General features: G+C 39.6%; 1 protein-coding gene and 1 gene segment (V, D, J or C); both read right to left on the bottom strand.

Annotated features, from left to right (window-relative positions):
* LOC102021528 (probable C-mannosyltransferase DPY19L2) overlaps positions 1 to 14943 on the bottom strand; it is a 60665-nt gene extending 45722 nt beyond the window's left edge. For all 3 annotated transcript variants that reach the window (XM_013521261.1, XM_013521263.1, XM_013521262.1), the window contains exons 1-4: positions 14552 to 14943; positions 10837 to 10861; positions 9328 to 9415; positions 4774 to 4911 (exon numbers count right to left, since the gene is read on the bottom strand). In XM_013521261.1, coding sequence (XP_013376715.1) covers positions 4774 to 4911; positions 9328 to 9415; positions 10837 to 10861; positions 14552 to 14924 — 624 coding nt within the window. In that variant the 5' untranslated portion in view covers positions 14925 to 14943. The remainder of the gene's footprint in view (positions 1 to 4773; positions 4912 to 9327; positions 9416 to 10836; positions 10862 to 14551) is intronic.
* A 66-nt stretch (positions 14944 to 15009) lies between these two features.
* On the bottom strand, positions 15010 to 25486 carry LOC106150013. The segment is given in 4 exon segments: positions 15010 to 15543; positions 17742 to 17783; positions 19593 to 19919; positions 25356 to 25486. Coding segments are annotated over 4 exon segments (627 nt in total).
* Positions 25487 to 26992: the final 1506 nt, after the last annotated feature.

Below are 26992 nucleotides of genomic sequence, written 5' to 3'. Positions count from 1 at the left end.
AAAGAAAGAAAGAAAGAAAGAACAGAAAGAAGGAGGGAAAGAGGGAGGGAAAGAGGGAGGGAGGGCTGGAAAAGGAAAGCAGAACCACCCAGAGCTCACACCTTTAACACTTGGGCAGTCGTCCTTCTGGTCTCCTCCCTGGGCATTTGAAGCATGCAGCTAGAGTTACTCGTATGACATACTGAGATCATACTTTAGATAGTAATAGAATATGCATCACTAAATGAGAGCATAAACACCTTTGCACATCCAGTAAGTATAGAATTGCTATTTTATCACTTTATTTTTAACAACTTAACATTCTGTCGAAATTTATCACATGGTTCCTTTGCTTGTGTATTCTTCACACATACACAAAAGTACTGCACTACAGTGTGCACTACATCTGGAATTCTGTTTCTCTGGGATGTGCTCCTACACAGCAGGGAAAGCAGGGCTTTCATATCAGATCTGAACTAAAATTCTGAACTTTGCCAATCACAGCTCTTCTGACTCCTACTCATCCTTCGGCCCCTAAGCCTCTTGTGCAAGAAGGAGGGGAGATAAGGGTTTGTATAGAAAGTGCAGGTACACGGCAAGCATTAAATACTTTTACCTTTTCAAGACACTGCTCTAAACTTAGGTTTTCAGCTTCATGTGAGAAATTAATCTTGCGAGCACAAAATGAACAAATATACAACTCGACACTGTTGTACTACCTGAGAGTTGGCTGTAAATCTAGCTCTTCCCCATATTGTGTTTACAAAAGGTCAAAATAAGACTCAGAACAATGCCTTCTCACCTGTTCTTTATAGCCCTGGCAAGTTTTAGAAACCATTGTAACAGAAGAACCTAAAAATATTTCTTAATTATTAAATAAATATTGTTGAATAAGTAAAAAGTAAAGGCCTCTAAGGCTATCCTTTTAGAAATTAATGGAACAAAAAAAGATTTTATTATATAATTGAAAAATCAAAAAATAAACAAAAATTTAAAATAATAATTATTGAACGCTAGAACAAGTCCCCGTTTTATATTTGCAAAGTGAACATTACCTTAAATTGAAGATATAAGAAACAGGTATTTTGTCTTACTCTTGCATTCATCATAGATAGATAATCATAAGAGGAAATAAGATCAGAACCATGCCTCTGACGAGTAACACAGGATACAGAGAAAGCTGGTGCAGAAACTACTTCCATTATTCTAGGCAGACTGTGCAACTGTTACTATTACAAGTGACATTTTAAAAGATACAAATCTGGGGCACCTCCAAATATTTGAAAATTAAACAACGTGATTGTAAATGCACAATGACTCAAAGAAAAACAACATGCGGAATTAGAAAATAATTTCAACAGAAGGAAAATTTAAAGACAATACACAAATAATGTATTTCCTTTGGGGCAAGAATACATATCCTTGTCCCTATTACTCCTCCCAAGTACAAATAAAAACCCTATGTATTATATATAAAACAAGCATAAGATGGCTCTTGGGAAGTGGACAGTAGGAAGCAGACATAGAGCCCAAAGACTAACATGATTATGTGTGCCCTGAGCTTCCCTTTCTGCCTCATTTTCTCAGATTTGGAGTTTAGAAGCCTCACAATGCACAAACACCAGTGGCCCTGCGATGGTTTGAATGTGCTCCCTGCAAAACTCAGGTGTTAAACTTAGTGGTCAGTGTGGCAGCACTAAGAGGCTGGGACTTGAAGTCTCATTTTCTGTGAATGGAAGTAAGGTTCTTACAAAACAGGCTTCTTGTAGGGTTCAGGCCTCTTCCCTTCTACCACCAGAAGACACGGCCCCTTGTCCCCAGGGAATGCAACATCACATCAAGCAGTCATCTGGACAGCAGACAACCATCTGAGCAGACAGCTGAGCCTCCCAGAGCCTTGACCCTGGACTTCTCAGCATCTAGAATTTTCCTTTCCTTCAGCTAAGCCTTTAATCTGGGGGTTTGTATCCAACTAGTCCAGGAGACGGGCTGGGTTTGAAGCCTGTTGTTGCTATGATTCCCCAAATTGGAGTCTGCTGTTGCTATCAACACCAGTGATCTCAAATTACTGTCATGGTACAATGTCTTCAGCTGGGTTTTGAGTTTTGCCTATTGTTGCTCTGTAGAAAGAAAGAAACTGTTCTTTGTAAGCCACCCAATATGGACCAGGGTATACCTCAGTGGTAGAGCATGTGCCTGGCACCAAAAGTCAAAACCTCACCCAGCCCTATTCCACTGTGATATTTTCATTCACAGTTCATTAATACAGAGTTGGGGTGGGGGTGACAGGTTTTTGTCTTAGGTGGGTACAGTGAACTAGGGTCTTGCAGGTGTAACCTCATAGGTGGTCCTAGCCCTTGTCTTGGAACACAGTTGCTTTTTAAATTTATTCTTTTTCTACCTGTTCTACCAGCTGTGCTGAGTACTCACCAATGTCCTGAAGCTATAGCTTTGATACTTTCTCCCCACAGATCATGACATTTTTTAATTAGAGGAGACTGGGGACATGAGTTTGAAGGGGTATGGATGGTGCTGTTGTTCCCTCCCTCACAGGCACAGGGAAAACATTCTCTATACTTTCCCCTTCTTCCCCAGGAAATCCTGTGACCCCCGGGCCTTTGCACCTAACACTACCTCACACTGAGCCTTTAGTAGTGCATTAAAATTTTTCTAGTTTAGTCTTCCTGCTGGTTAATATATCATCTGGCAGCATCTATCCCTGTTTATTGAGGGCTTACACCCAATTTCTCTCTCCAGGCACCCATCCCTCTTAGAATTTTGTGTTGAGTGTTTGTTCTGTGAGCTCAGTTTTCTGATGAGTTCAAGAAAGTGCATTAGTTTAAGAGTCTGTCCGGTTGTTTTCTTGTGGCAGTGATGAAAGTGTCGCTTTTTCCAGCTCTCTTCATCTCCAAACCAGAACACATAGCTCTTTTGCATTGCAGAGACCAGCCCTCCTTCTGTGACATGTATGACAAGTATTTTCTCCCTGTTTTCCAGTTGTCTTCTGATTCTGCTGACGGGTTTCTTACTCTGCCCTGCTCTGCCTATCCCATAGACCTCCAACAAGAGCTCTGGCCTAGGCTCTCCCCTTGGTCTTGCTTCTGTCTGGCCAAACTGGTATCTCGCTGGTGGCCCCAGTGGCACAGTCTGTTCCCTTCCCCAGGGAAAATGAGTAACGTCTGACCGTCTGTGCCACTATTCAGTCAACTGTAAAAGTAAGACCAGGCACAGAACAACTCAATGATTCTATTTGGATAAAATTCTACAAAATGTGAATAGAACTACAGTGACAGACAGCACACGGGTGATTTCCCGGGGACAGAATGCGGGCAGAGGAGAGGAGCAAGAACAGATTACCATGGAGCACAGGGGAACTCCTGGCATGATGTACCAGACCATGTCTGGACTGCATATGCCTTCCTGGGTGGATGCTTGGGCCAAATCACATCAAACTGTATACTTCATATGTGACCAGCTATGGTAAGCCAATTATAGCTCAATAAAGCTGTTTTGAGGTGTTTTCAAGTACATGGGTTGGACACTAAGAAGTAAAGCTGCCTTTATTTATGAGCAACATTATCATATACAAGAGAAAAATCCAAAAGAATCTGCAAAAGTCTCCTCAGGATACAACACCACAACTGTACCTCTGTGTACGTGGCCTAGAGAAAATCCTGCCCATGCATAGAAGGAAAAACCTACAGGAGCCTGCATTCAGAACTGCAGGTAACAGGAAGATTAGAAATAACTTGGTGTCTACTAATAGGGAAATGTAGAAATAAAATTTGAAATTTATTAAATAGTTGAAATTAAAGAAATAAATATCCATACATACACAGAGTTTAAAAATATAAGTAATGCTGAGGAAAAGGTTGTAGAGAGGTATATTCAGCATGAGAGCATTTACGGGGACTCAAAAACACATAAAAGCACACTTGGAATGGATCAGATGAATCCACACATATGTACGATAAGGGATCTTGTGGGAAGAAGAGAGAAGCAAATGGTCTGGAAGTAAAGGTGACTTTGGTATTACATAAATATGTAAATTGTTTTAAAAATCTGGGCCCAAAACACCAAAAGATAAGCATTTTCTCATTCTAGTCTAGGTGGCTGATCAAATATACTGAGTATTATTCTCTAAGTTTCTATAATCTAAAATATTTCAAGAGCTAAATAATAATTTTAAGCCTATAAAATATGACTCTTAAAATTAAGTAACTTTCACTTCATCTGCCACACTCTTAGATAACTTGAAAGTAAATTGTCTACCATGACAGTTTTAGTATCTATCTTAAGCATCAACAAATGGAGTTTACTAATCCCTTGTTGCTGTTTTTCAAGTAGAATTTGCAGATTTCCAATAAAGCCATACTGAATTTTAAGGCCAAGTACTAGAAGGTATCCAGCTATTTCTGGTGCTACACCTCCAGCCCCTTAAGCCTCCATTCACTAATGTAACTGTCCCTGCAAGGGCACCGTCCTGCTCATCACTTTCGCTGGCCCTTCACGTGGTCACCGTGCCCACCCACATGGTATCCAAGGCCCACAGAGGCATGGAGAATCCTCTCTAGCGCTCATGATTTCCTTTCGTATTTGGCTGGTTTATTATCGGGTCATGTCTCCTATACTAGCATTTATTCTTTGGGTTGACATGAATGTTTATATATTCAGAAAGGAACTAATGCTCTATTCAACTATAAGAACATCGATAATCAATCACCCTACAAGGTCAGAATTTTTATCTCATTAAGAATCACACGGCAAGTATTATTTGTCTCAAGTCTCACTCACCTCTGGATAAAGATGGAACCGTTTCACTGTATTAATGACCAGGGGATATTCAGTGAGTCTGTCATTCATAATCATCCACAGGCCTTCCAAAAACGAAGGCGCTTCAATAAGGGTCTTGAAGTAAGAATAATAAAGTGCCTTTATAAAAAAAAATAAAAGGCATAGATGGTAAATATAAATAAAACTTTAAAATATTTTATTCCATTTTAAACTTCTTTATGAGTGCCTGTCAATAGTACAGAATGGTGGGGTTGTTTGGGGAGATCTGTACATGCACTTAACACCCTTGATCATTTTCAACCCTACCCAGCCCCTTTCCCCGTCTGTCCCCCTCTCAGTGACACCCCTCTCAATCTCCTGAAGTCTTCCTTCTAGCTTCCCGCCATCTCTCCTTCTTTATTTTATTTTTAATCACCCATTTCATTCCTCAAATAACACAAAACGTGATATTTAACTTTCTCTGGCTAATTTCAGTTACCATGATGGTTTCTAATTCTATCCATTTTTCCTACAAGTTACAATTTCAACCTACTGTACTGCTGAGTAAAAAATATTTTTAAAAACATTTTAGAATATATTTTTTCTGAAAAAAAGAGTTAAAGTCAATAATAAGAATTACTAAGTACTCCTCCATTTGCATTAGTGGACTAAGAAATCGTGTGTTTTCAGACTGTAACTATTCCTTCAATTCTTCTGTAAACTGAAAATTTTCAGACTAAAGAGTTTGAGGATGATCAAATGTTTTAACAAGCATTTATTTCCCCTTTTTCTTTCTTTGTTATTTTCAAGTTTTGAGACAGGCTGGTTTCAAACTTGTGGCGATCCTCCTGGCTAAGCTTCCCAAGTGCAAAGATTACAAGTCTGCGCCACCACACCTCACTAGCTTTTCTAACTGTGACTTAAAATATGCATACAATATAATTTTGATTTTAGCAAAAGTGATTTTACCCCTGAACTTGAAATGTGCTGTGTTATAAATTCTATTATAAATAAGGATGCCTTCATGACCCTGTACAATTCTGCATACAGTTACTCCTTTTTCCTCATACTCTTAAGATCATATCATGATCATCAGCATACTGTGGGAAGAGAACTTCTTGCTCCTGTCTTACTTTACAGCCCCGTGTCTGCCTCTTGCACAAAGGAATGGTGGGCTCTTGTTGCCCACAGAGGTGATCTGGAAAGGGGGCAATCTTAGTGACTCACTCCACTGTACAAATCATGACTTCATTAAGTCACAGAAGTTTGCCTTTTTCTTTTTTCTTTTTTTTTTTTTTGAGACAGGGTCTCGCTATGCAGCTCAGACTGGTCTTACACTGATTTTGTAGCCCAGGCTGATCTCGAACTCGCAATGATCCTCCTGCCTCAGCCTCCCAAGTGCTGGGATTATAGGCGTGTGCCACCATGCCCGGCAAGTGCGCCTGATTTAAAACACAAGGATTTTTCCCCATTTTTTAAAATTAGTATGTTTGCAATACACGCAGTTTACAACCATCTGGTGAGTGGGTAAATGTACATAATACAGCTTTATTCTTGATTCTTTTTTATAATTCCCTTTCCTCACCCCTTCCCCTCCCCTTCCTCTAATTCCCCTCTTCCCACTGTCATTCTTGTTAATATTATTACTTTAGCTCTTGTTGATGACATTTAATGTTTACATCATTAAAGGCAAACCTCGAGGATTTTTAAAAAGCAGGTTGTTTCATATTATTTCCTTCATTACTCTGACATTTTCAAATAAGATAAAAAAACAAGGGGACACACCATTTATACAAGCAATTAAAGGGTCAAACTACTTAAAACGGTCAAACTGACACTCTCCTCTTTCCAAAAATTAAAAATGATACACACTAACTCTACACTTATTCTAGTTTTATTTCACTATTTTATATTTTACAAAGTACTTTTTATCCTGAATTATACAAAATCAAAATTCCAAAAAGTACTATATATTTATAAGATCCACTGATGTTACATTTTTAAATGGCATTTTTACAGGAAAGCTTTTTAAAAACCTCAGATCACTCAGTTTTGTCAATACGTCATTCGTCTCTACTGACTGCAGTCACAAAGTTGTATGCACAAACAGTACAACCACAATCATTCTGGACAGGATCCTGGTGTCTGATTAATACCTGGCATTGGGCAGCATTCAGTATCACCTCCATTCATCAAAGAAAATATTTTGTTCATCTTCCCAAACTGAGTTATTTTGAATTAAAGAAAAATGCCAAGTTAAAATATGAAAACAAATATTTTTTCATTTAGTGGGAGCTGAAGCCAATGTATGCACCTGTCCCATGCGACATTTTTCATTTTTAAGAATCTACAAAGCCAAGATTTTTGTGTTTGCTTTTGTTTGCTTTTGCCCTTCTATTTTTTCCCCTCGGTGCTGGGGATGGATGCGGGCCCCTGAGGGTGCCAGTACCTGGCCTACCACCTTCTCTTCCCTTTCATTTGCCATAGCCCTGTCTCTGCCGGGGGCGCATCCATCCTGTCCTGGATTCTGTTCCCGGTGGTCTGCAAGAGTTTTCTAATTTTCTATGTGTCCATCTCCATTTTCATGTCATCTTTTCCATCTTTCACCCCACTTTGAATTTGCTCCTGGCAGTGCTAGGAAGCCACCCGCTGCGATCCTGAACATCTCTCATTAAAACACCACACTCTACTGTGAGAATACTTTAAGTCTGTTGAGCTCTCCTGAGGCATTGTTTTCTCTCTTCAGAGCCCATCTTCAGAGAAATTCCCAAGTTCACAAGCTGCAAGCAGATCCTGTGAACTGGAAGTCCACGTTTTTATTTTTGATAGGCTAAGCAACACCAGTAGCTTCCAAACTGAAGCTGTTTGAACTGGTGTCTATCTCACAGCTCTGACTGACAAAATATGAAGTCACAGAAGTTTCCTTAGGCGATACAAGCAGGCATTACAAAAATCTGAAGAAATCTAATGACAGCTTTCAACAAAATGAACGCTATCTTGAATATCTTTAGATATCTTGAATATCTTTAGATATCTTTAGTTATCAATATACCTAAACCTGTACACAGGGAAATAGTAAATGCCTAAATATGAGGTGTGATCCAAAAATACAGTGAATGTTAAACTTTTAAAAATCATTATAGGGGCTGGGGATTTAGCTCAGTGGCAAAGCGCCTGCCTGGCAATCACAAGGTTGTGAGTTTGATTCCTGGTACCAGAAGAAAAACAAAAAACAAAAAAACAAAACAAAACAAAAAAATCATTATAATAAGACATACACTGCCATGAATGCCCCTCAAAATACTCACTCTCACAACAAACATACTTATCCCAGCACTGTTGCCACTTTCCGGAACAGTTCTAGAAGCCCTCTTTGTGTCCACCTTCATGTCCTGAATCCATTCAAAATGTTCAACTCTCATGGTCATTTGACTTTGGAGAACAGCCAGAAGTCACAGGTGCCAGATCCGGTGAATAAGGTGGATGAAGACACACTATAATGTTTTTATTTGACAGAAATGTAGAAGTACTGAATTGATTCAGATATCAAGGTAGCCAAGACTGCACAACTAAAGGCACTCATAAAAGAGGACTTCCAGAACTACTACAGAGAGTGGCAGGAGTGATGGGGTAAGTATGTTAAGTGACGCTAGGGGGAATATTTTGAGGGGGGTTAGTGGCAATATGTCTTTCTCTATGGTATACTTTAGATCTAAAATGGCCCTAGAAGCCTCACGTGTTTGGAAGGTGACTGGGGGCATTGTACTGATGTGCTGTTAGGGAGTGGGGCCTGCTGGGAAAAGGCAGTCACTGCGGCCATGACCTGGAAGGTTCTATTTCCTTCCGGTTCTCCCTACTTCCTATTCCCTAAGATGTAAACAGCTTTTCCCCTGCCAGGTCCCTCTACCATGCCATCCCGCCTTTCAGCCAGTGGACTAAGGCTGAAAACATGAGCCACAATAAACCTCCCCTCCTTTAAGAGAAAGGGGACTAACACATACTGTCATACGTTTTTTAAAAACTTAAGCATTCACCATATATTTCAATCACACCATGTAAGTTGTTATTAGTAATAAGACTGTTTTGTGCCAGGTACTGTGATTTGAGTCTCTGTTCATTATCTCCCTTCATTTTCTCTGAAACCTGTATGGTGGGCATTATTTCTGACTGACCAATGAGATGACTCAGAATCAGACAGGTAACTTACCAGCCTACATAGTACAAAGAATCCTCGGACTGTTATCTGGACTCAGGGATCTGTCACCCAGAAGGCCCGAACTGCCACAGCTATCCTCTTTACTTAATAACACTTTATGTCCTATGGAAATAATACCTTTAAAATATTTAAATGCTATACATTAGCATATCCAGGTCATCAAATCATTGCAGGGATTATACTGATATAAATAAAAAGCAGCAGCTGAAGTACCTAGTATTCTAGAAGATTCATATAGACACAAAGGAGAAATGTGAAACACCAGTCACTGGAAATCCACTTCTGTTTCTAACAAATTTCTACTTCACAGTCTTACTCTTCTTAATACACAAATTAACTCCTCAGAAGAAAGAACTAACCGTTTCATCGCGAAATGATATCTCCCGCTCCAAAGTTGAGAGATGAGAAAAATGGCGATCATTCTCAAAAAGTGTTGTTAAATGTATCCTAGAAAATAAGATTATATCTATAATATAAATGATTACATTTATATTATACAATTATAAATAACATATTATGATTTTATTATAAGATTATATTATATGATTATTATATAATTACATTATATAATTATTATAAGATTATAATAACAGATTTCTAAATCAGTACTGCAAAGTCACAGATAAGCAAAGTAGAAAAGTTATGGAAAGGAAAAATATTTCTTAATAATAAATATTGAGTCAATGCTATACACGTTTGGGGGCATATATAATCCAGGGCAGCACACAAGTGAAATTCCTTAACCCTGTTCTGAACCTTATTTGCATGTAAATCTAAAATCCCTGTAGCTCTCCCCTCTCTTCCTTCTACCTCATGCCTCTAAATGAGAACAAAGGCAGGTTTTTGTTTAACAAGTGATTCAAACGTACCAGATTTGAGACATGCCTGTGTAATTGTTGAAAAGTGCTCAGAATATAATTTTAAATAAAATCACTCTATATTAAATCAGTTTTTAAATAAAGGTAACATCACTTAAAGGATCAACTTGAAATGCCAAAGAACACAGAACTAGCTGGAAAATATTTTAGCATGCAACTCGACAGGAACAGGCAGTGACAAAAGGCTCGTATGTGACAAAGAAATTAGTTACAGTCAGCACTTATGCTACGTTTAATTTATGTAGTGCTTTTTAATGAAGTGGAAAAGCAAGCAAAACTCTGGTTCCCCACCCACTATTTCCATGTGGTCCATGTGTACCTACAGCTCTCAGCGCCCTGCCGCCTACCATCCCAGCCTTAGTGCTGACGCCCAGAGCTCCCTGCAGGCCCACAGGACACAGCAGCACTGTGCCAGCAGAATGTGGGCAGACTCCACCGTTCCCAGGAGTAGAAGCCCCAGAGCTCAGGGGACATGAGAGCATTCGAGGCGGAAAATGTCCTCACTTTCCACACAACTATTAGAAATAATCACTTCTATAAAATAAAGTGCCTATGTCTACCCACTGAAGGCTCAGAGTTATTCAATTCTGCTTCACCGCAGCAAGAAGGAACATTTGTTCACTGCTATTGTTTTCCAACTGGCCAGCTTGCCAAAAGCTTTATACTTATGTCACTAACACAGTTACTATAAAATGAAGAAATGATTAAGAAAACTACAAAATATACTAGGAAAAGTAGACATTTCAAGAAATACAGTGGCAAGTTCTTTGGAAAAGCAAAAGTATTTTAATTCATAACTTATTATTTCCCTAATACATCTATTTTGTAAATGCTACTTCACACAAGATTTGTGCAATAGGCAGTAATACATGTGTACACTAGTATACATAGATATATTTTATATACCTAGTCAGGAACTGTTTTACTATGTACTGTTGTGGAAATTTTTAACACAATTGTTTTTTATTTCAAACAGAAACTAAATCTTACCAATGTAAAAATCCCAGAAAGGCAGCTGGAAAAAGAAAAAAAAAGTCATTAGAAGGTTTTTTATAAACTCCTTTAAACGAAGCATTTCTTTTTTTTTTTTTTTTTTTTTTTTGGTTTTTCTCCGGTACCGGGAACCGAACTCACAACCTTGTGCTTGCCAGGCAGGCGCTTTTGCTGCTGAGCTAAATCCCCAGCCCCTAAATGAAGCATTTCAAATGCACTTGCTTCCATGTCTAGAGAGAGCACACACAAGGCCAGGTGGCCAACTGCTTCTGTTCTAGGAGCACACGGACAACTCCAGGGCCTGCAGCAGACTGTGAATCCTGCTAACCTCTCCTCATGCTACGGGGGACTAGACATGGGCAAGGGAGAGGCTGGGAAGGTTTGTACCTCCCTCTGAGGTCATCTGTGAAACAGTGATGAAAGGGATGACTTTGATCTCGCTGTGGTTTTTTTTTTTTCTTGTTATTCTCTATTGTCTCTTATTCTCTATTCCTTTGTATAAATTTTTCAGGAGAAACAGATATAGAAATTACTCTCAGTGAGATTCTTTTAGCAAAACTGCTAGCCCACAGAGGCCACTCTAGAACCCTGGCCCTCATGCTCATCAGGAGATGGTTAAAGCTCCTCCTCAGCAGCGCACCTGAGAGCCCGCCTGCACCTCCAGCCCTGAGGAACTGTCAGCTCTCCTGAGCTCCTGGACCCTGGCACCGAGGTGGCCCAGCACAAGCCCAGTGCCCGAGGCTGTACGGAACCTTGAGACAGATCCACAGGGACACTGCCCTCGGTGAGGGGTTTAATGAAGAGCTGCATGCTCGGTGGACACTTCTGTCACTAGAAAGCTACTTGTTTCCAAGGATAGCATGGGGCAGAGGAGAGGAAATGGAGGTGGAACAAGTTTTTAAAACATCACAAACTTACAAAGGTTCCACATTTTTTCATGAATTAATGCTCTTTAGCTTGCTGTAAGCTTTGGGTTAATTTCCAGAGTTTTGAAGGCATTGATTTTGATAATTTTCCATGTATCCTCTCCTCACTGTCATGGAGAAATGCATTTACTTAACTATTTATGAAGTCTTGTTTCCCTCCAAGTTTTTGTGATGATATTTCTTTTGGTTGTCTCATCTTACAAACTATAGTCTTTAATCTTTTAAATAATTCCAAAATTATTCAGCTTGGCTAACAAAATAAAATGCAAACTCAATTAAAAATCACAGTGCTGACATTCCCAATCATGTGTCTCCAGCTCTTTCCCCATATGACTTCTTACTCTGAGCTCACTTCAAACACTTCTCAGAAGCTTTACCTATTATATGTCTTGTTTTATATCAGGATGGGCAAACTATAGTCTACTGTCTGTTATTCCACTGCCTGTAAGCTAAAAATGGACTTTAATGCTCTTAAAAAGTTATGACAATAGATTAAAAAGGGAAGATGGAAAAAAATGAATGTGGCTTGCAAACTTAAATGGTTTATTCACTGGATCTTCAAAAAAAAAAATTATTTTGGTGATGCTGGCACCTCATGGTCTGATGCATGCTAGGCAAGTGCTCTCAGCCCTAGGATGACACTTTCTATCTAATACACTCTGAACCACTTTGAAATTAAAATTAAACTCTCTAAACTCCAAACAGCTGTGTCTCTTCTAAGGTTTCATTAATTGTAAGAAATGTAGTACCAAAAACTGTCTCACTCAACCATGCTAGTACACAGTACTTCTTTCTGAGAATTACGGGCAAAATTCTTACACATGATATTTAAAAGAAATAGAAAAGATCATTATGCTACCAAATCCATTCGTCTTCTCAATGATCCTCAAAAATTTCCTTTCCCTGGCACCAAAAACACTTCCCCTGAGCCATTCTCTGACATAATTGTTGACCTATTTCTTATAAGGTTCTATAACTTTCTTAGATGACCAATAACACTTTTGTCATAAAAATCAATAGTCTCCCTCAATTTTTAAGCTGTTCGACATTCCTATAGTATTTATCAGATATTTGTATTTTTCTCTCTAATCATTTGTCATGTCAACTTTCCTAGCTTTATTTTTCTAAGCACATATTACACACAATCTGGTTTTTCTTTCCTTTTAGCTCTTAAAGTTTTCCCAAAGTATAATTAACAAAGTACATTTTTTTCTCTCTCCACATTGGTATCCCTTAACAATCTCCTCCAGTCTTAAAGTTTCATTCCACTTTTACAAAGATAATTTCCAAATCCATAATCCTCATTCCAGGATGACCTTTCTCATCCTTTCTCTTCCCTTCTTTTCTTCATCTACCTCACCATCCCTCTAGTCCTTTCAATCTATCTTCATCAGCTCTCACCCATCCCTTCCTCTCCATCCCTACTGTTACCACCCTCCTTTACCCCAGGGCAGCCTGGATTCTAGTAGTGGTTTTCCAGTCATGTTTTCCTCTCTCCTTTCTCAGTCAATCTCCAGTCCACCTATGCACTGCCGCCTGTGAACCACACTTCTGGTTGAGTTGCTCTATTTAAAAATTCAGCGTACTAAATGCCACTGAATTTAAAGAGGTTTAGGTGATTTCATCTCAACAAAAACATGATTTTAAAAAGAAGACCTAATCAATACTTCCTACAGAAAGAGGTTCAAATGCCCTGCATCCAGCCATGAATTAGGCTCTCCGGGACTGGTCCCAAACAACATTTTAACCCGCTTCCTACTTCTTCCTCTTTCAGGAACTTCACTGCTGCCTGACTGCACTCCTATGGTGGGATGTTGGTGACTTCCATCCTGCCAGCCCATAAGACTTGATGGCACCAGTTCCATACAGTCAAAGCTTAGTGCTTTCTCACAATTCAAATCCCACCTTTTCCTGAAAGTCTTTGCTGGTTTTGCTGCACTCACACCCCTAAGTATGAATTCCCTGTTCGGAGTTCGGGAAACACTGCCGTGCTCAGTCACTGCTCTACAACACTCGTCAGATATCTTCCATGTGACGGACCCCAGCGTGTTGAAGCGTGGATTGGGGACAGTGATTTCCAAGCCCTGTTGATTCTGTCTGTGGGATGTGTCTGTGGACACAGTTACACAGCTCGTAAAATCTACACGCGACTCCTTATGCACTGTCACCATGCCACATGTGGGGACTCCTCATACCACGACACCAGCCAGCGAACACACGGTGGACACCAGGGACAGTAACTTGCATGGAGAGACATCCATCCACAGCTCCGTTCATACCAGCAGCCGCCTGACCAAGGGCCTAGCTTGGAACAACTGTTTTGAAACAACTGGTTTCACTGAGACAGCAACATTTTTCAATCTCATGCTACAAAAAACGAGGGCTATCAACGGAGAAAGAAAAACTTTCCAATGCTTACATTTTAAAAGGCCTACAATTTTAGATATCCAAATTCCACAGCAAGATGGGGAAGCAAATGGGTATCAATACCTAGGAGCATACTGTCTGTTTTAAATGCCGAGCAACATAATGTCTGTTCGTGAGAGGCAGCCAGTGATTTTTACAAACTGATGCTGGCTGTCCTAACGTAACTTTTTCTGACCGGGCTGAGCGCTGAGTCTGGGATTCTGCATTAGGCCTCAGCTCATCCAGCGCAGGCCGCGTCCCACCTCCGACCAGGAGCAGAGCCCCCTGCAGGCCCGCCGCTCCCGCCGCTCCCCGAGCCCGGTCCCCATCGCCATCCAGGAGCAGCGCCCCCTGCAGGCCCGCGCCCTCCCACCGCTCACCCAGGCCCAGCGCGGTGCTGCGGCGGGTCCGGGGCGTCTGCAGGATGCGCGCCTTCTCACAGAGCCGCACCAGGATCAAGAACAGGAGCCACGCACGGCCGGGCGGGATCCCAGGGGCCTCCTCCATGAGCGGCTGCTTCTCTGGTTCGGGTTCCCCAGGACTGGGGCGGGGGGTCTGGGGCTGCTCCGGCTGCTCCGGCTGCGCCTCAGCGCGCTTCTTCCTCCTGCGCTCGGCCATTTCCTCACAGTCCGTGTTCCGAGGCTGTGGGTGACTCCCGCGCAGCCTTGCGACTCGCCCGCCGCCGTTACGGCCGCCGTTACGGGGGACGGAAGGGGGTTCCAACGGCCAAGCGCGCCCCCGCCCAACGCGCATGCTCCCCGCGCGTGCTTCCCACGCGCCCCCTCCCCACACCCTCTTTGTCAATTCAGTTTCATCAAATTGAACACGACCCAAGGAATTGTGATGACGTTTTTAATGCATTGTGTCTACTATGAAAAACAGCGCAGTTCAATGGCAAACAAGGCCGTTGTCTGGGTGGGTAGAGCGGAGGCTTCCGGAGTGCCGCGGTGCATGGTTGCGGAGCCCCGACCAGAAGCAGGAGCAGTGCACATCGAGGGTGCGAGGGCCTGGCTGGCTGGAGGGGCTGTGGAGGTCATGGGGAGACGCGGCTCAGGCGGTGCGGGCTGCATCTTGGGGCAGCGGAAAGTCGCGGCGTTTGCGCGCTGGTGATGATAACCACAAAATGATGGGCAAGTGTACTTCAGGAGGCCAAGCTATGCAAGCCGGCCAGACCCTCAGCAGGTGCTGCTGGGAACTGGAAACGTTGGAGACACTTCCGCCTCCGTTCGTCAGGCCCTCTTCCCATCACAGCAGACCGAGGACCCTCTAAGCAGGCAGAAGGTGACCAGGGCCCCGTGGATGGCGCTCTTGAACAGCAACGGGAGGTAGGTGTAGTAGGCAGAGGTGCCGGTGAGCTGCAGGGGTAGCAAACCTACAAGAAGTACTGTCATGAGTTTCAGCTGCGCGTGTGACAGCACAGGAGCTGTCACAGGCATTGGTTTCTGATGACCTACACCGAAATGACGCCACCCACCACACCCAAAACTAAAGGTCAGCGTCCACCACTTCAACCAGGATCACCAAGGATGAGATTCAGCTTGCAACTCAACTCGGTTAACAGCCTTGGTAAATTCACTTAGAACCTTCTCAATATTAAATATCAGGTTCATTTTTAATAAAGTAGTCCAGGGGCTGGGGATTTAGCTCAGCAGCACAGCGCCTGCCTGGTAAGCAGAAGGTCGTGAGTTCAATTCCCGGTAACGAAAAAAAAAACCACCAACAAAAAAATAAAAGTAGTCCAACAGAGGAAAATATTTGGGATAATTAGTAAGATTTCTCTGTCCTCACCATGCCTCTAAGTAATAACAAGTAATATTCACTAAACACTAACAAGATACCAAACATTGCTTTGAAATCTTTGCATGGAAAACCTTATTTAATGTTGTAGCAACCTGTGGAAGAGGAGGGGAAGCTGTTTTCATAGCTTTTTTGCAAACAAACTGAGGACATAGTAATTTGATGTTACGCGTTTTAGTAACAGCCTGAGAATTTCATCCACCAATATGACTTTAAAGAACATATTATCTACTCTATGATTTTGCATTTCTAATTGTAATAAACACCCTAGACATCCAAAGTTTAAGTATAAATATAAAGTTCTGTTGCTGACTTAGAAGCATCTGAGCCCTTATAGATTGTGCTTGCAGCACAATAAGTAGGAAGGTACAGTCCATGGAAATGTGGTATTCCCAGCCAGGTGGGCGGAGATTACAGAAAAGAGAACTACAGAGATGGAAGAAAGTGGCTATTCCAGATCCCTTGAGATGTTTCTTGATTGGGAAACACTTGCCTGTCCTTTCTGCATGTTTCTGTTTGTAACTGTCATGTTACTAGGTAACAGCACTTGTCACCTATTGAGATTGTATAAGAAATATGTGATGTCAGTCATAACCAATGACAGTGACAGCAGGCTGCAGTGGCTCCACAGTGTCACAAGACCAAGTCTCTTCCTAGAGAAATTTCCATTTTACGTGGTCTGTCTTCATAGTCAGAACTCAAGAATCACAAGCCCATGAGGTACAAAGCAGTCTCAGGAAATGTGTTCCTAACTCTCTGCCCTTGGTCAGGTAAGGGTTACATACCACCCTTCCCTGCTGCAGCAGCTATTGACACTGGATACAGAGGACAGGTCAGCAAAGTGGAACTAATGCTTGAACTCATGTTCTTGGTACATATGTAGACAGGGAGGACCAGAAATTTACTGGACCTGAGCCTGCTAAATGAATCCCTATGCTAGAAGTTTCTCATCTGTGTCCTTGTATCTTCAATAACCTGAGTTCAGTGTAATTCTTCTTGGTTGGCAGGTGAGCAAAGTATTACAAATGAATCTGTCACTCATGTTCCTGCATTTGACCACTGAGGACCTGGGCTGCATCTAGTCTCTGATGCTCAGAAGCAGTACATTTCCCACCAACTACATGTCCACCCTGTCTCTAGGCCTTGGTCTTGGAGTTTCTTGCTCCATCACTCCATCATAGAGGAAGAACTTAGCATGAATGAGGATACGAACTTTTCACTTGAGGGCCTGAGGTGCAACTCCAGATGTGGCTATGTTCACATGTGTGAAAGACTTAATTGTAGTTCCTTATCTTCATCTATAAAATGATAGTATTGTTCCATGTGACAGGAGCACTTTGAGAATTAAACATGAAAATGCATGAACTCAAGGCCTTCATTTCCAAAAAAAAAAAAAAAAAAAAAGGAAATGGCAGTGCTTATCACTAGTAACCAGCTGGAAGATTTTTTTAAAGGTTTAGAATTAACTTGGTATCATACTTTTCCCAGTTATTAGAAGCAAGAGACAAGTGAATAAAGTCCTTTTGTTGAAATAGTTCAGAGTACACCAATGAGCCCTCTAACTGAAGTCATCCTACATGTAAACCAGTAGTTTACCATGTTAACATGATGGCTAGGAGGTAATACATGAATTTAAAATATCACTCACTCTGTCTATTCTGCAACGTCTAGCCAGTCTAATTTTTCTAACTGATGCCAAGGCAGCTCAAAAGTGAGGATGATCAAAGAGAGAAAAAAATCATGAGGTGAAGGTAAACATACACTAAAACTTACCAGTTTCATGTTTGAAACAAACTTCAGAATCAGTAGTGACAACTAAAAACAAATGAGATTAAGAACTTGTCAATTATGCATGCCCATATTTTAACCGGTATGAATTTATGGCTATATATATTCATATGCATATGTAAATATATAAATGAATATGTTTTAGATATATATTTGCATACAGATATATTTGCACCATGAATAAATATAAATCAATTCATAAAGAAATAGGAAAGGTACAAAAATCTGAGTGCCACAATTACAGAAATTATTGGTCTTCTTCCATGTAACTCAGTACAGATGGTTCATATCTTAGAAGTTCAAGTAAGACACATTTTTTTCTTTTTTACCTCAAGGAAGTATATTGTCCAAGACAATCCGAAAGAAAAGCAGCCATATCATTCCAAATCGTGCCTGTTCTCAACTAACTGTTCAAATCTCCTTGACCCTTGTAGAAACTAAGGATTCCAAAGGACAAAACCTCATTTGGGGAATCAGGATGGTGCCTAGCACAGGCTTCACACATTTTGTAATCTGTGTGTTTTTCACAGGTTAAAGGGGCTGGTTATCAGTAGGGAAAGTGTCTTGGTTACTTTTCTCTGGTTGCTGAGACAAAATACCCAACGCCCAAAATTAAGGAAGGAAAGGTTTATTTAGCTTACAGTTTGTGGAGGTTTCAGTCCATACTTGGTTGGCTCCGAGGCAGAAGACAGCAAAGCAACAAGAGCAAAGGGAGAATGATAGTAAACAGCCTCTTTCTGTCCCTTACATTGTTAAGAAGGCTACCCCCACCCAGGGGGGCAGCACTCACATAGTTAACCTTCTAAACTTCTCACACTGACACAATGAACAACATCCTAGAGCAGGAAGGGCATATCCTTTGCACCCCAGGATGTAGAACTGCTGAGTCACTATAGCCAAACCTCTAGACTTCCCAAGTTGACACAATGTATCAACCATAACAGAAAGGTACAAAATGATTCTTTCTCAGTCTGCTTGAGACCTTTGTACCTTGATTAACACTCAGGACTCTGACACACAGCACATTACTAGAGCTCCCTAGGCCCTATGCCAGCTATGTAGACATGTACCTCATCGTATCAAAGGGATTGCTTTGAGACATCATGCCTGCATCATGAGTGACACTGAGAGATTCGGAAAAAGTGTTTACTCTTCATGCACGAATAGTCCAGTAAACATTTCTTGAGCAGCATTTGCCAATGGCAAAAAATACATTCGTCATGGAGAGTGCAGGCGTGCTTGTACAGGTCAGCTTCACCCAGTCTTTTAATTATGATTTTCTTGTCTGCCAGTGATATGTAAAGTAAAAATCAGAAAATCTCAAGGTTGCCATGGAATACAGTGGCCAGTGTTACTCTATTCTTTACTGAGCCAGGCTCTTACTCTTTCATCTGAAATCTTTGTTAAGAACTCATTTTTTGTAGGATTAATTTTTTAGCACAAGATTGAAGTGAGTGACTTTGTTTGCTTGGTAGAACATTCGTGAAAGATACATAATTGTTCTTATTTCTCCACCAAAGACATCAAGGATAGCATTGCCACGTTAGACTTAACATGTGTTTTCACATGTTGTTCATTGAATCCGTTTAACAATTCTGAGAAATGTCATATCTTAATATTTTGAATGATGAAATTGAAACTGTTTCAATAAATTTTTCAACTTTTTTCCCCTAAAGACTCCTTTGTGATTCTACAGGAAAATAACAGAGTAGTTGGGTTACCAATAAATAAAGTAGCATTCTAGAAAAATGTACAGTGCTTTTCATTATTTCATGACAGAATAAGTAAAGTAATTTTCTGGAAGGTTATATAGTATGTGTGCTGATTTACACATACCTTCTTTTATGGGATCAAAGAGGATCTCTTGATCAACTCCTCCATTAGCCTCGTGTTTGACTATACATTTGTGCTCTTTAGTCATAAAATCTGTAGTTACAGTTAACCAGCTAAACTTCATGTAGGTGTTGTTAGTTTTCATGGTATCTCCCTGCTGGGATTCCAGAATCTTATTGTCATCTGTTCTCTTCCAATATACTTTAATAACATCAGGGAAAAAATTCTCCAGAAGACAAAGATATGTCCCAGCCTTATAGAGATTTGTTTCAGTCACAGAAGGGAGAAAAATGGTGGGCTTGGCGGAAATACCGTTGTTAAAGCTTTTACCTGTGAGGGAAATAGAATATCAGTAAACAGAGTTACTAGAATAGCAGAAGTACTGAATGTTTTGAAACAACCTCATGCACAGCAATAGGAAGATAAAGTGCCATTGAACAAGTGCCCACTGTGGTGGCCTTTCACCCCCATCTGTCACAAGGTAATGAATGCAGTCCTTATTATATAACCATGGAAAGAAATTCAAGAGGTTAATACACTCGCCAAAACCAGAAGTGGCAGATCCTGGTGGAAACTTGCTTGTTTTTACTCCACATGTTACACTGGGGTTTGACTTATAGTTGTTCATAATCAAGGTTTCCAACATTCATGAACACATTCACTCTTTTATATCCTTTATTGGAAGAATATTTCCTGGGAACTTATTAGAAAATGTTCCCCTTCCCACTTGCAAAAGCTCTATCTCCATTTTTTTCTTCAATTTTCTCTTTTTAAAAATCCCTTCCCTCCCACTTTCACTACTGTAATAAAACAATTAAAAATAAAAATGTAAAACAGAAAATATGCCAAGAACTTTATTCACATTACCACATTCATTTATCACACAACCTCACTGGATTTACACTGTTACCCCATTTTATGGATGAAATTGAGACCAAGGAAAAATCCCCCAATTTCACTAAGCTGTAACTAGTGAAGTCATATCTCCAGGTCTGCCTCCCTGCAAAACCCAGACTCTCCCTCAACACTCTTGGCCATGAAATAAGGAAGTAGACTCTACTAAGTCTATAACAGACTTACCTGTTATAATGAGCATTGTCCCACTCTTTCAGACACTTTAATGATATCATAACATACACTGTATGTTAGAACTTTATAGGAGTTCACTTATAAACAAAGCCAAATATATCTGCGTTTTTGCACGTTATCCCTGTTCTCCTTTGGAATAACTATGTTATTAAAATCCCTCATAAGATTTCTGTATAAAATTCTCCTTCAACCCTTCTTAGTCCTCAACATTCTTACCATTATTCCGAAAAGGTCATTTCTTGCCTTCTGTCTATTACCTAGGACATGGATTCTATTGATACCCACCTGTGACCGTAACTTTTGTTCCTCTGCCAAAGATATTCCTGCTAGAAGTCCACAGTGATTTGACCCATATAAAAAAAAAACCTTAGACCAGTTAAGTGTTCCTGAGTTCTTCAAATCCAAGAGGACCCTGATAACCTGGAGTTCTGTAGAAACCAGCGTTCGGTTCCCTGTTCGTTTTGCTCATAAGAAGTTCTATGGCTAAAAAAATAAAAGGACTAACTTTTTTTGGCGCTTTATTTAATCTCAAAACAATGCTGTTCATAAAAATTAATTCAACATCACCATCACTGAAGTGAGAAAAAATGTAATAAAATATGAACAAAGAATTTTATTTTATGAAAAACAAAATTTATATGTATATGTAAGGATAGCTGGAATAGGTGTATTGCTCATGTGTGATGTTTATGGAAAGGAACAGTCAATTCTTAAAAAATTTTTTCTTGACCAGTTTTACACGCTTGAATTTGGTAACTGATCTGAAAACAATATGCAGTATAAGAACCATTGTTGAACTCCTACCATTTTGTATGGTGAAGCTCTGCATCATTTCCAATGTTTTTTAAAATTGTTTATATTGTTTTTTACTTGTTACTATCTTTGATTGTTTGATCAACCTTACATTCTTATGTCTAATGGACTGAGCAACTTCGTTGAAGATAATAGAATGTAATTTAGCAACCATTGTAAATTTCAATCATTTTGTCTTGAGGTAATGTATCATTTCTGTTGTTTTTGTGTTGTTTTGATTTTGTCTTCATTGTTGTTAGTTTTTAGTTTTTAAAATAAAAAATAAAACAGAATTTCATTTTAAAAACTAGTTGTTTTTATCATAATAACCAAGAGGATAAGAGGTTATTATTATCATCATCATCATTGCCAACTATGTGTAATTTGGTTGTTCTGTGCACGCCAACATGACAGTGTAATCTCATCGGACCAATCTCATTGGCTCTGCCTTTACTGGTAGAAATTCAGTATTAGCCATTGCAACTAAATCTATGGCAGTAAAGGTCATTCCTCTGTTCTCCATTTGCATCTACTTTGCTCTAATATGACTACCATTCTCAAAGACATCATCACAGGAAACCTCTCTTGCACACACCAAACTTCAGCAGGCCCTCACCAGTCTTATCTGTGAATTAAGACAATCAAAGAAGACTTGCTGAAGCTGGAATGAGAGTCAGGACATTGAGAGGCTTTACTTGTGCTGCCCCAGAGTAACAGCTGATTTCCCAATAGGCAACATACATAAGTGATTCAGGCTTCCTACCAGACTGTTCAACTTCAAACTATATTCCATCAGGTCATGCTAAAGCCTTGCTTATAATTCCTTGCCTAGCCATTCCAGACAGAATAAGGAGAGAAATGTCAGGAGGCATGGTACTCCAAGCCATGTTGGTCAGTAAGAGCTATCTGCCTGTTGCTATGTGCTGAGATCCTGATCTGTGCATGTTGTTAACTGTCGGGAGGTCCACAGCACTAGGCCACAGTGAGGTGCAATGGTTTTATTTAATGACCATTTCCTCCATTTCCCAAAATGGATCTTAAAGGCAGTGTCCACTGTATACTTGGCTTTTCTTCTGAGGGATTCATGCATTAAAGACCTTTTTCTAATTTTATAATGGGAAAAACATCATATTTGAAAAATTGGTGTGTCCCTTTTAATCAGTTAATAAAAATTAGTTTTTTATTTTAATCAGTTAATAAAAACTATGTATTCCAATGAAATTTTCTTTTACCTTTGAACATAAAATTTTACCCTTCCATCTCTCAAGGATATACAGTTGGTTCTCCTCTTGTTAATATCTCCCAAGCTAGATCAGTAACAATAGTACTTTATAGGACCTGGACTAAATCACGTAGGTTCTCGATGGATCCCACTGCAATAAGGGACCAAACCAGGAGAATTGCAAGATCTCTCAGCCAACCCTTGTGCTGTAGCTTGCAGCACCTGCATTCCTACCTCCTCTCCCCACTTTGCAGGATGGAAAGAACATTCACCTGTAAGGATAAACTTTGTTCCAGGACCACCTTGATCATAGTGCTTCCACTTACCCAGTCTCTGAAAAGCCTTTTTAAAAAGTCTCCCATTGTGCCAAAAATTTGTGATGATTTAGATAAATACATAAAAATTTGTCCCACTGACAGTTTAAAAAAAGATAAATCTCATACAAAATTGCATTATATCTGAGTGTAATCAGGTATTTAAGAATGAACCTAGTCTGCCAGGTAGTTTGGATTATGTCTGTTCTCTTCTATTATTTAAGTTGGGTAGAATGATTATATCTTTGCTCAGGATTTGCCAGAAGCTCCTAAATTGCCTCCCTTAAAATGTTTTTATGCATAAAGTCATTCTTTCCTGAGAATGTAATTTAATTAATTAAAATTAACTCAATTAGAAAGAGAACCAATGAAAGGAATCACATATTTGATCATTTAAAAAGCCTATATTCAATATTACTCACAGTTATTTGGGGATTCATACAGAAGGATGGGTATCTGAGTTGACTGTAAATTAGCTTCTTAAAATCCAAATCCCGTTGATAGTAGACTTGAATTGTTCTAGAATGTGAATTTTTCATGATGATCTCTCAAAGTTTTTCCCTTTTAACTTGGAAATTCCATTACCGTATCCAGATCATTGAATTTTAATTCTGCTCTGGACATCAGAGAGTCCTCACTGATGGCCATTTCTGTAGCTATTTATTATGGTGTTAAGGCCACTGAGTTGTGTCAGTGAGGGTTGCAATTTAGTACAACTGCTCTAGTTCCGTCAGCAGCTTAGACTTTCTGGCAAATTTGATTCCAGTACAAAAATGAACTTGAGCACAGTTGATGTTAAAGTGACTTGGCACTTATAGAAGTACCCTAAGGATCCTATTTTGATATTTAATGAATTCATATTCAACATGAAACCTATAATCGTATTGCAGGGGAAGTAATTTCAGTGCCATGATTAGAAGCAGCAGTATTGTGTTCATGCATAAATAATAATACCAGGTATGAGCTACTATTAATCAATCAATGAAACAGTACATGGAAAAGACCAGGCATCAGAAGTAAAAATATTAAGAACATAAAAACATGACTTAATGGTGATAATGGTCCACACTAGGAAATTTGGAATAGGCAAATCTCATTTGAATGCCAAACTTTGTCACAAGTTTGTAGTCATGCCTATTTACATGACATTCTATAAACAAATGACCTTCTAACAAGTAAAACTCATCTGTGAAATGGAAATAATAGAATTTCTCTATTTTATTTTATTTTATTTTATTTTATTGCATTATTGGGGATTGAACTCAGAACACGTGGTCTTTGCACTGAATTATAACTCCAGCCCTTATTTCATTATTTTTTTTTTTTGATACAGGGACTTCTTAAGTCTCTAAATTGGCCAGGTTGGGCTCTAATTTGTGACCTTCCTGCCTCATACTCCTGGAGTGCTGGTGTTACAGGTGTGCACGACCATGCCTGAAAATAGAATTTCTTATAAAAGACTGTGAAATAATAAGAAACAGGCCTAAAACTTTATGTCTTCTGGGCCTCAAGAAACAATCTTTAATATTACTTTTCTCTTGAACAGTGTGGTAGTGGACCATTTCATCAAGTTTTTCTACCAGTGGCTTGTCTACCCCTTTTATCTCCAGCAACTGGCAGAAAAATTTCCTATAATAGTGAGACAATGAATAAGTGAGGCTTTAAAGCCATGAAGATTTTTTATAGGACTGTGGCATGATATGGTTTGTGGAATTTGCAAATTCCACTAAACTGGGCCTTCTCCAGGCAATATAAACAGGCTCACAGTACCATAAGGTTTGACTGCTCTCAACCTACTCTCCAAATATCTGAGCAATAAAAAGAGGACTTCATTTATGAGCTATAGTAACTTACCTTTAAGAATTCAATTTTGCCACTATTCTTAGACACAAGATCAAAATCAAGAACATGGATTTTGTACATTATTTGCAGAAAGAAGCACTATAATACAGCTCAAAATATAGAAAAGAGGCACTTAACAAAATACTGTTTTGAAAACTATCACATAAAGGCCTTCTACAAAAAAGGCTAGTAAAGCGATAACTCATACCAGTGGTCTACATAAATGATATGGAACATATTTTTTTCTAGCCCTCTGTCTGTCTTTGCCTGTTTGTGCATTCTAAACATAGAATTTCAGTTTTCTTGCTGACCGAAAAAGGAAGAAGTCACTTACAAAGTAGCTCCGTTTCCATATCCAGTTGCTGGTACCTGGAAAATCACTGTTCCAATATTTAGGCCAAGAATATGGCAGAGATAAATTTTGTTACAATTGTAGTTCTTTCCAAAAAAAGGCGTACCTTTTTATTTTTCATAACGAAGGTTAAAAAAATCAGAAAAGTTACTTACCAGGGGGAGATACAGTGAGTTTAGTCCCTTCTCCAAATATCTTGATCCAACCTGAGCTACCACAATTGTCACAACCTCTACAAAAATCATAGCTTTTGCCAAAGCTTTGTGACATGACCCGCAGTTTAACAATTTCATCCTGCCAGTTCAATCTGCTGAGTTCCTTTGAAAGTCCTTAAATGCAGATTTTATGATGTCTGAGAGTTTGTACACTTTTCCATAAACTGACCTCAAAAGCTATCCATTTGTGCTGTGGCAGTGACCACTGAATAACTCTAAGAAAGTGGCAAAGATAAGAGCAGAAATACCACAGAGCTGGGCTAACTGGTTTACCAGCCATATTTCCTCTACGTGACTAACAAAAGTTTTCTGAGAATTAAGTCTGTCTTTCTCTCTCTCTTTCCCTTTTTAAAAGATTTCCAGGTGTTCAGTTGTGTTGAAACTGGTCAGAGAATGCATCAAAAACCAGGCCTTTTATTTTCACATGCACCAAGACTTTGCCTTAGCTATTTGGGAATAAGTTTCTGAAAGGAGATCGCACTTTAGCAACTGAAAATATGCCAACACTTGGGAGAAATGTGAACCAAGGTCTCCCCTTTGAATACATCCACATTTACCCAGTTAGGATCATAATTCATTTTTGAGGCCAAGCAAAATGAGAAAATCAGTGCTGTGATCAATTATTATTTAGAGTATAAAAAATAATCCTAGCTCTAAAATATGTTGAAAGAAGAAGCCTACTAGAGGCAATTCTGTGATCTTACACTGCTCCTCTGATGGGGGAGAAGGAAGGTAGGTAGTAGGAAGAAATTGCCAGAATCAACCAATCCTTCCCTGAGTGCAGATAAAGGACCCAAGCTGTAACGACGAAAGACAGTCATTCCTGATGTCCCCCAGGTCCACTCCATACACACACACAACCATCATATCCTGTTTACTATCAAGACAGCATGGCACCACACAGCTATAGTTTTTATTTGTATATATCAGTTTTAAAATAAATTTAATAAGTCATTTAAAAAATAAAATATCCTGCAAAAATTTAAAGCCTTTCAACTAATAAATTTAATTTTAAGGTTGAGCCAGAGCTTGCTTGGAAAGATTGTTGTTCTTCAACTTCTTTAATCTGCAGTTACAATTCAATTTTTTATCAGTACAGTCTTATTTAATCAGTGAAAATAATAATGTTTATGGTTTATTATGGTGAATACTCTGCTCACTATTACTCAGAATTTAAATAATTCTTAATTCTTGTAAAAAGCACCACCACAATTCAATCGCTAGCAATAGGCTGTGAGACATGGTCTAGTTTAACCCCAAATCCAATTATTTTCATTCCTATTTGAGTTATGCCAAGATTATAGTGTCTATAGAGTTTGAGCCCCGCACTTTAGAGTTGTAATTTGGTAGCTATTGTTGTTGTGGGTTGCCTATTATTCTGTACCTGTCCATGTTAACAGATGGAATGTAGAGTCAGGGGAGAAGCCTTTTCTGCCATGGATCCCTAGAGTTCTGATCTGGGCTCTGTCTTGACAGCCAATTGCAATCTTGGATGATGCCCATAGGATTTGATCTTATTTGTGCTTTACTTTCTAGCACATAAAAGCACAGATCTCGAAGTCTTGTCACCTTCTGAT

The sequence above is a fragment of the Chinchilla lanigera genome, unplaced genomic scaffold (assembly GCF_000276665.1).
Source record: "Chinchilla lanigera isolate Chin_1 unplaced genomic scaffold, ChiLan1.0 scaffold00059, whole genome shotgun sequence".
Taxonomy (NCBI): domain Eukaryota; kingdom Metazoa; phylum Chordata; class Mammalia; order Rodentia; family Chinchillidae; genus Chinchilla; species Chinchilla lanigera.
The sequence above is the reverse complement of the archived record's forward strand: the minus strand, read 5'-3'. Positions and strand labels throughout refer to the sequence as shown.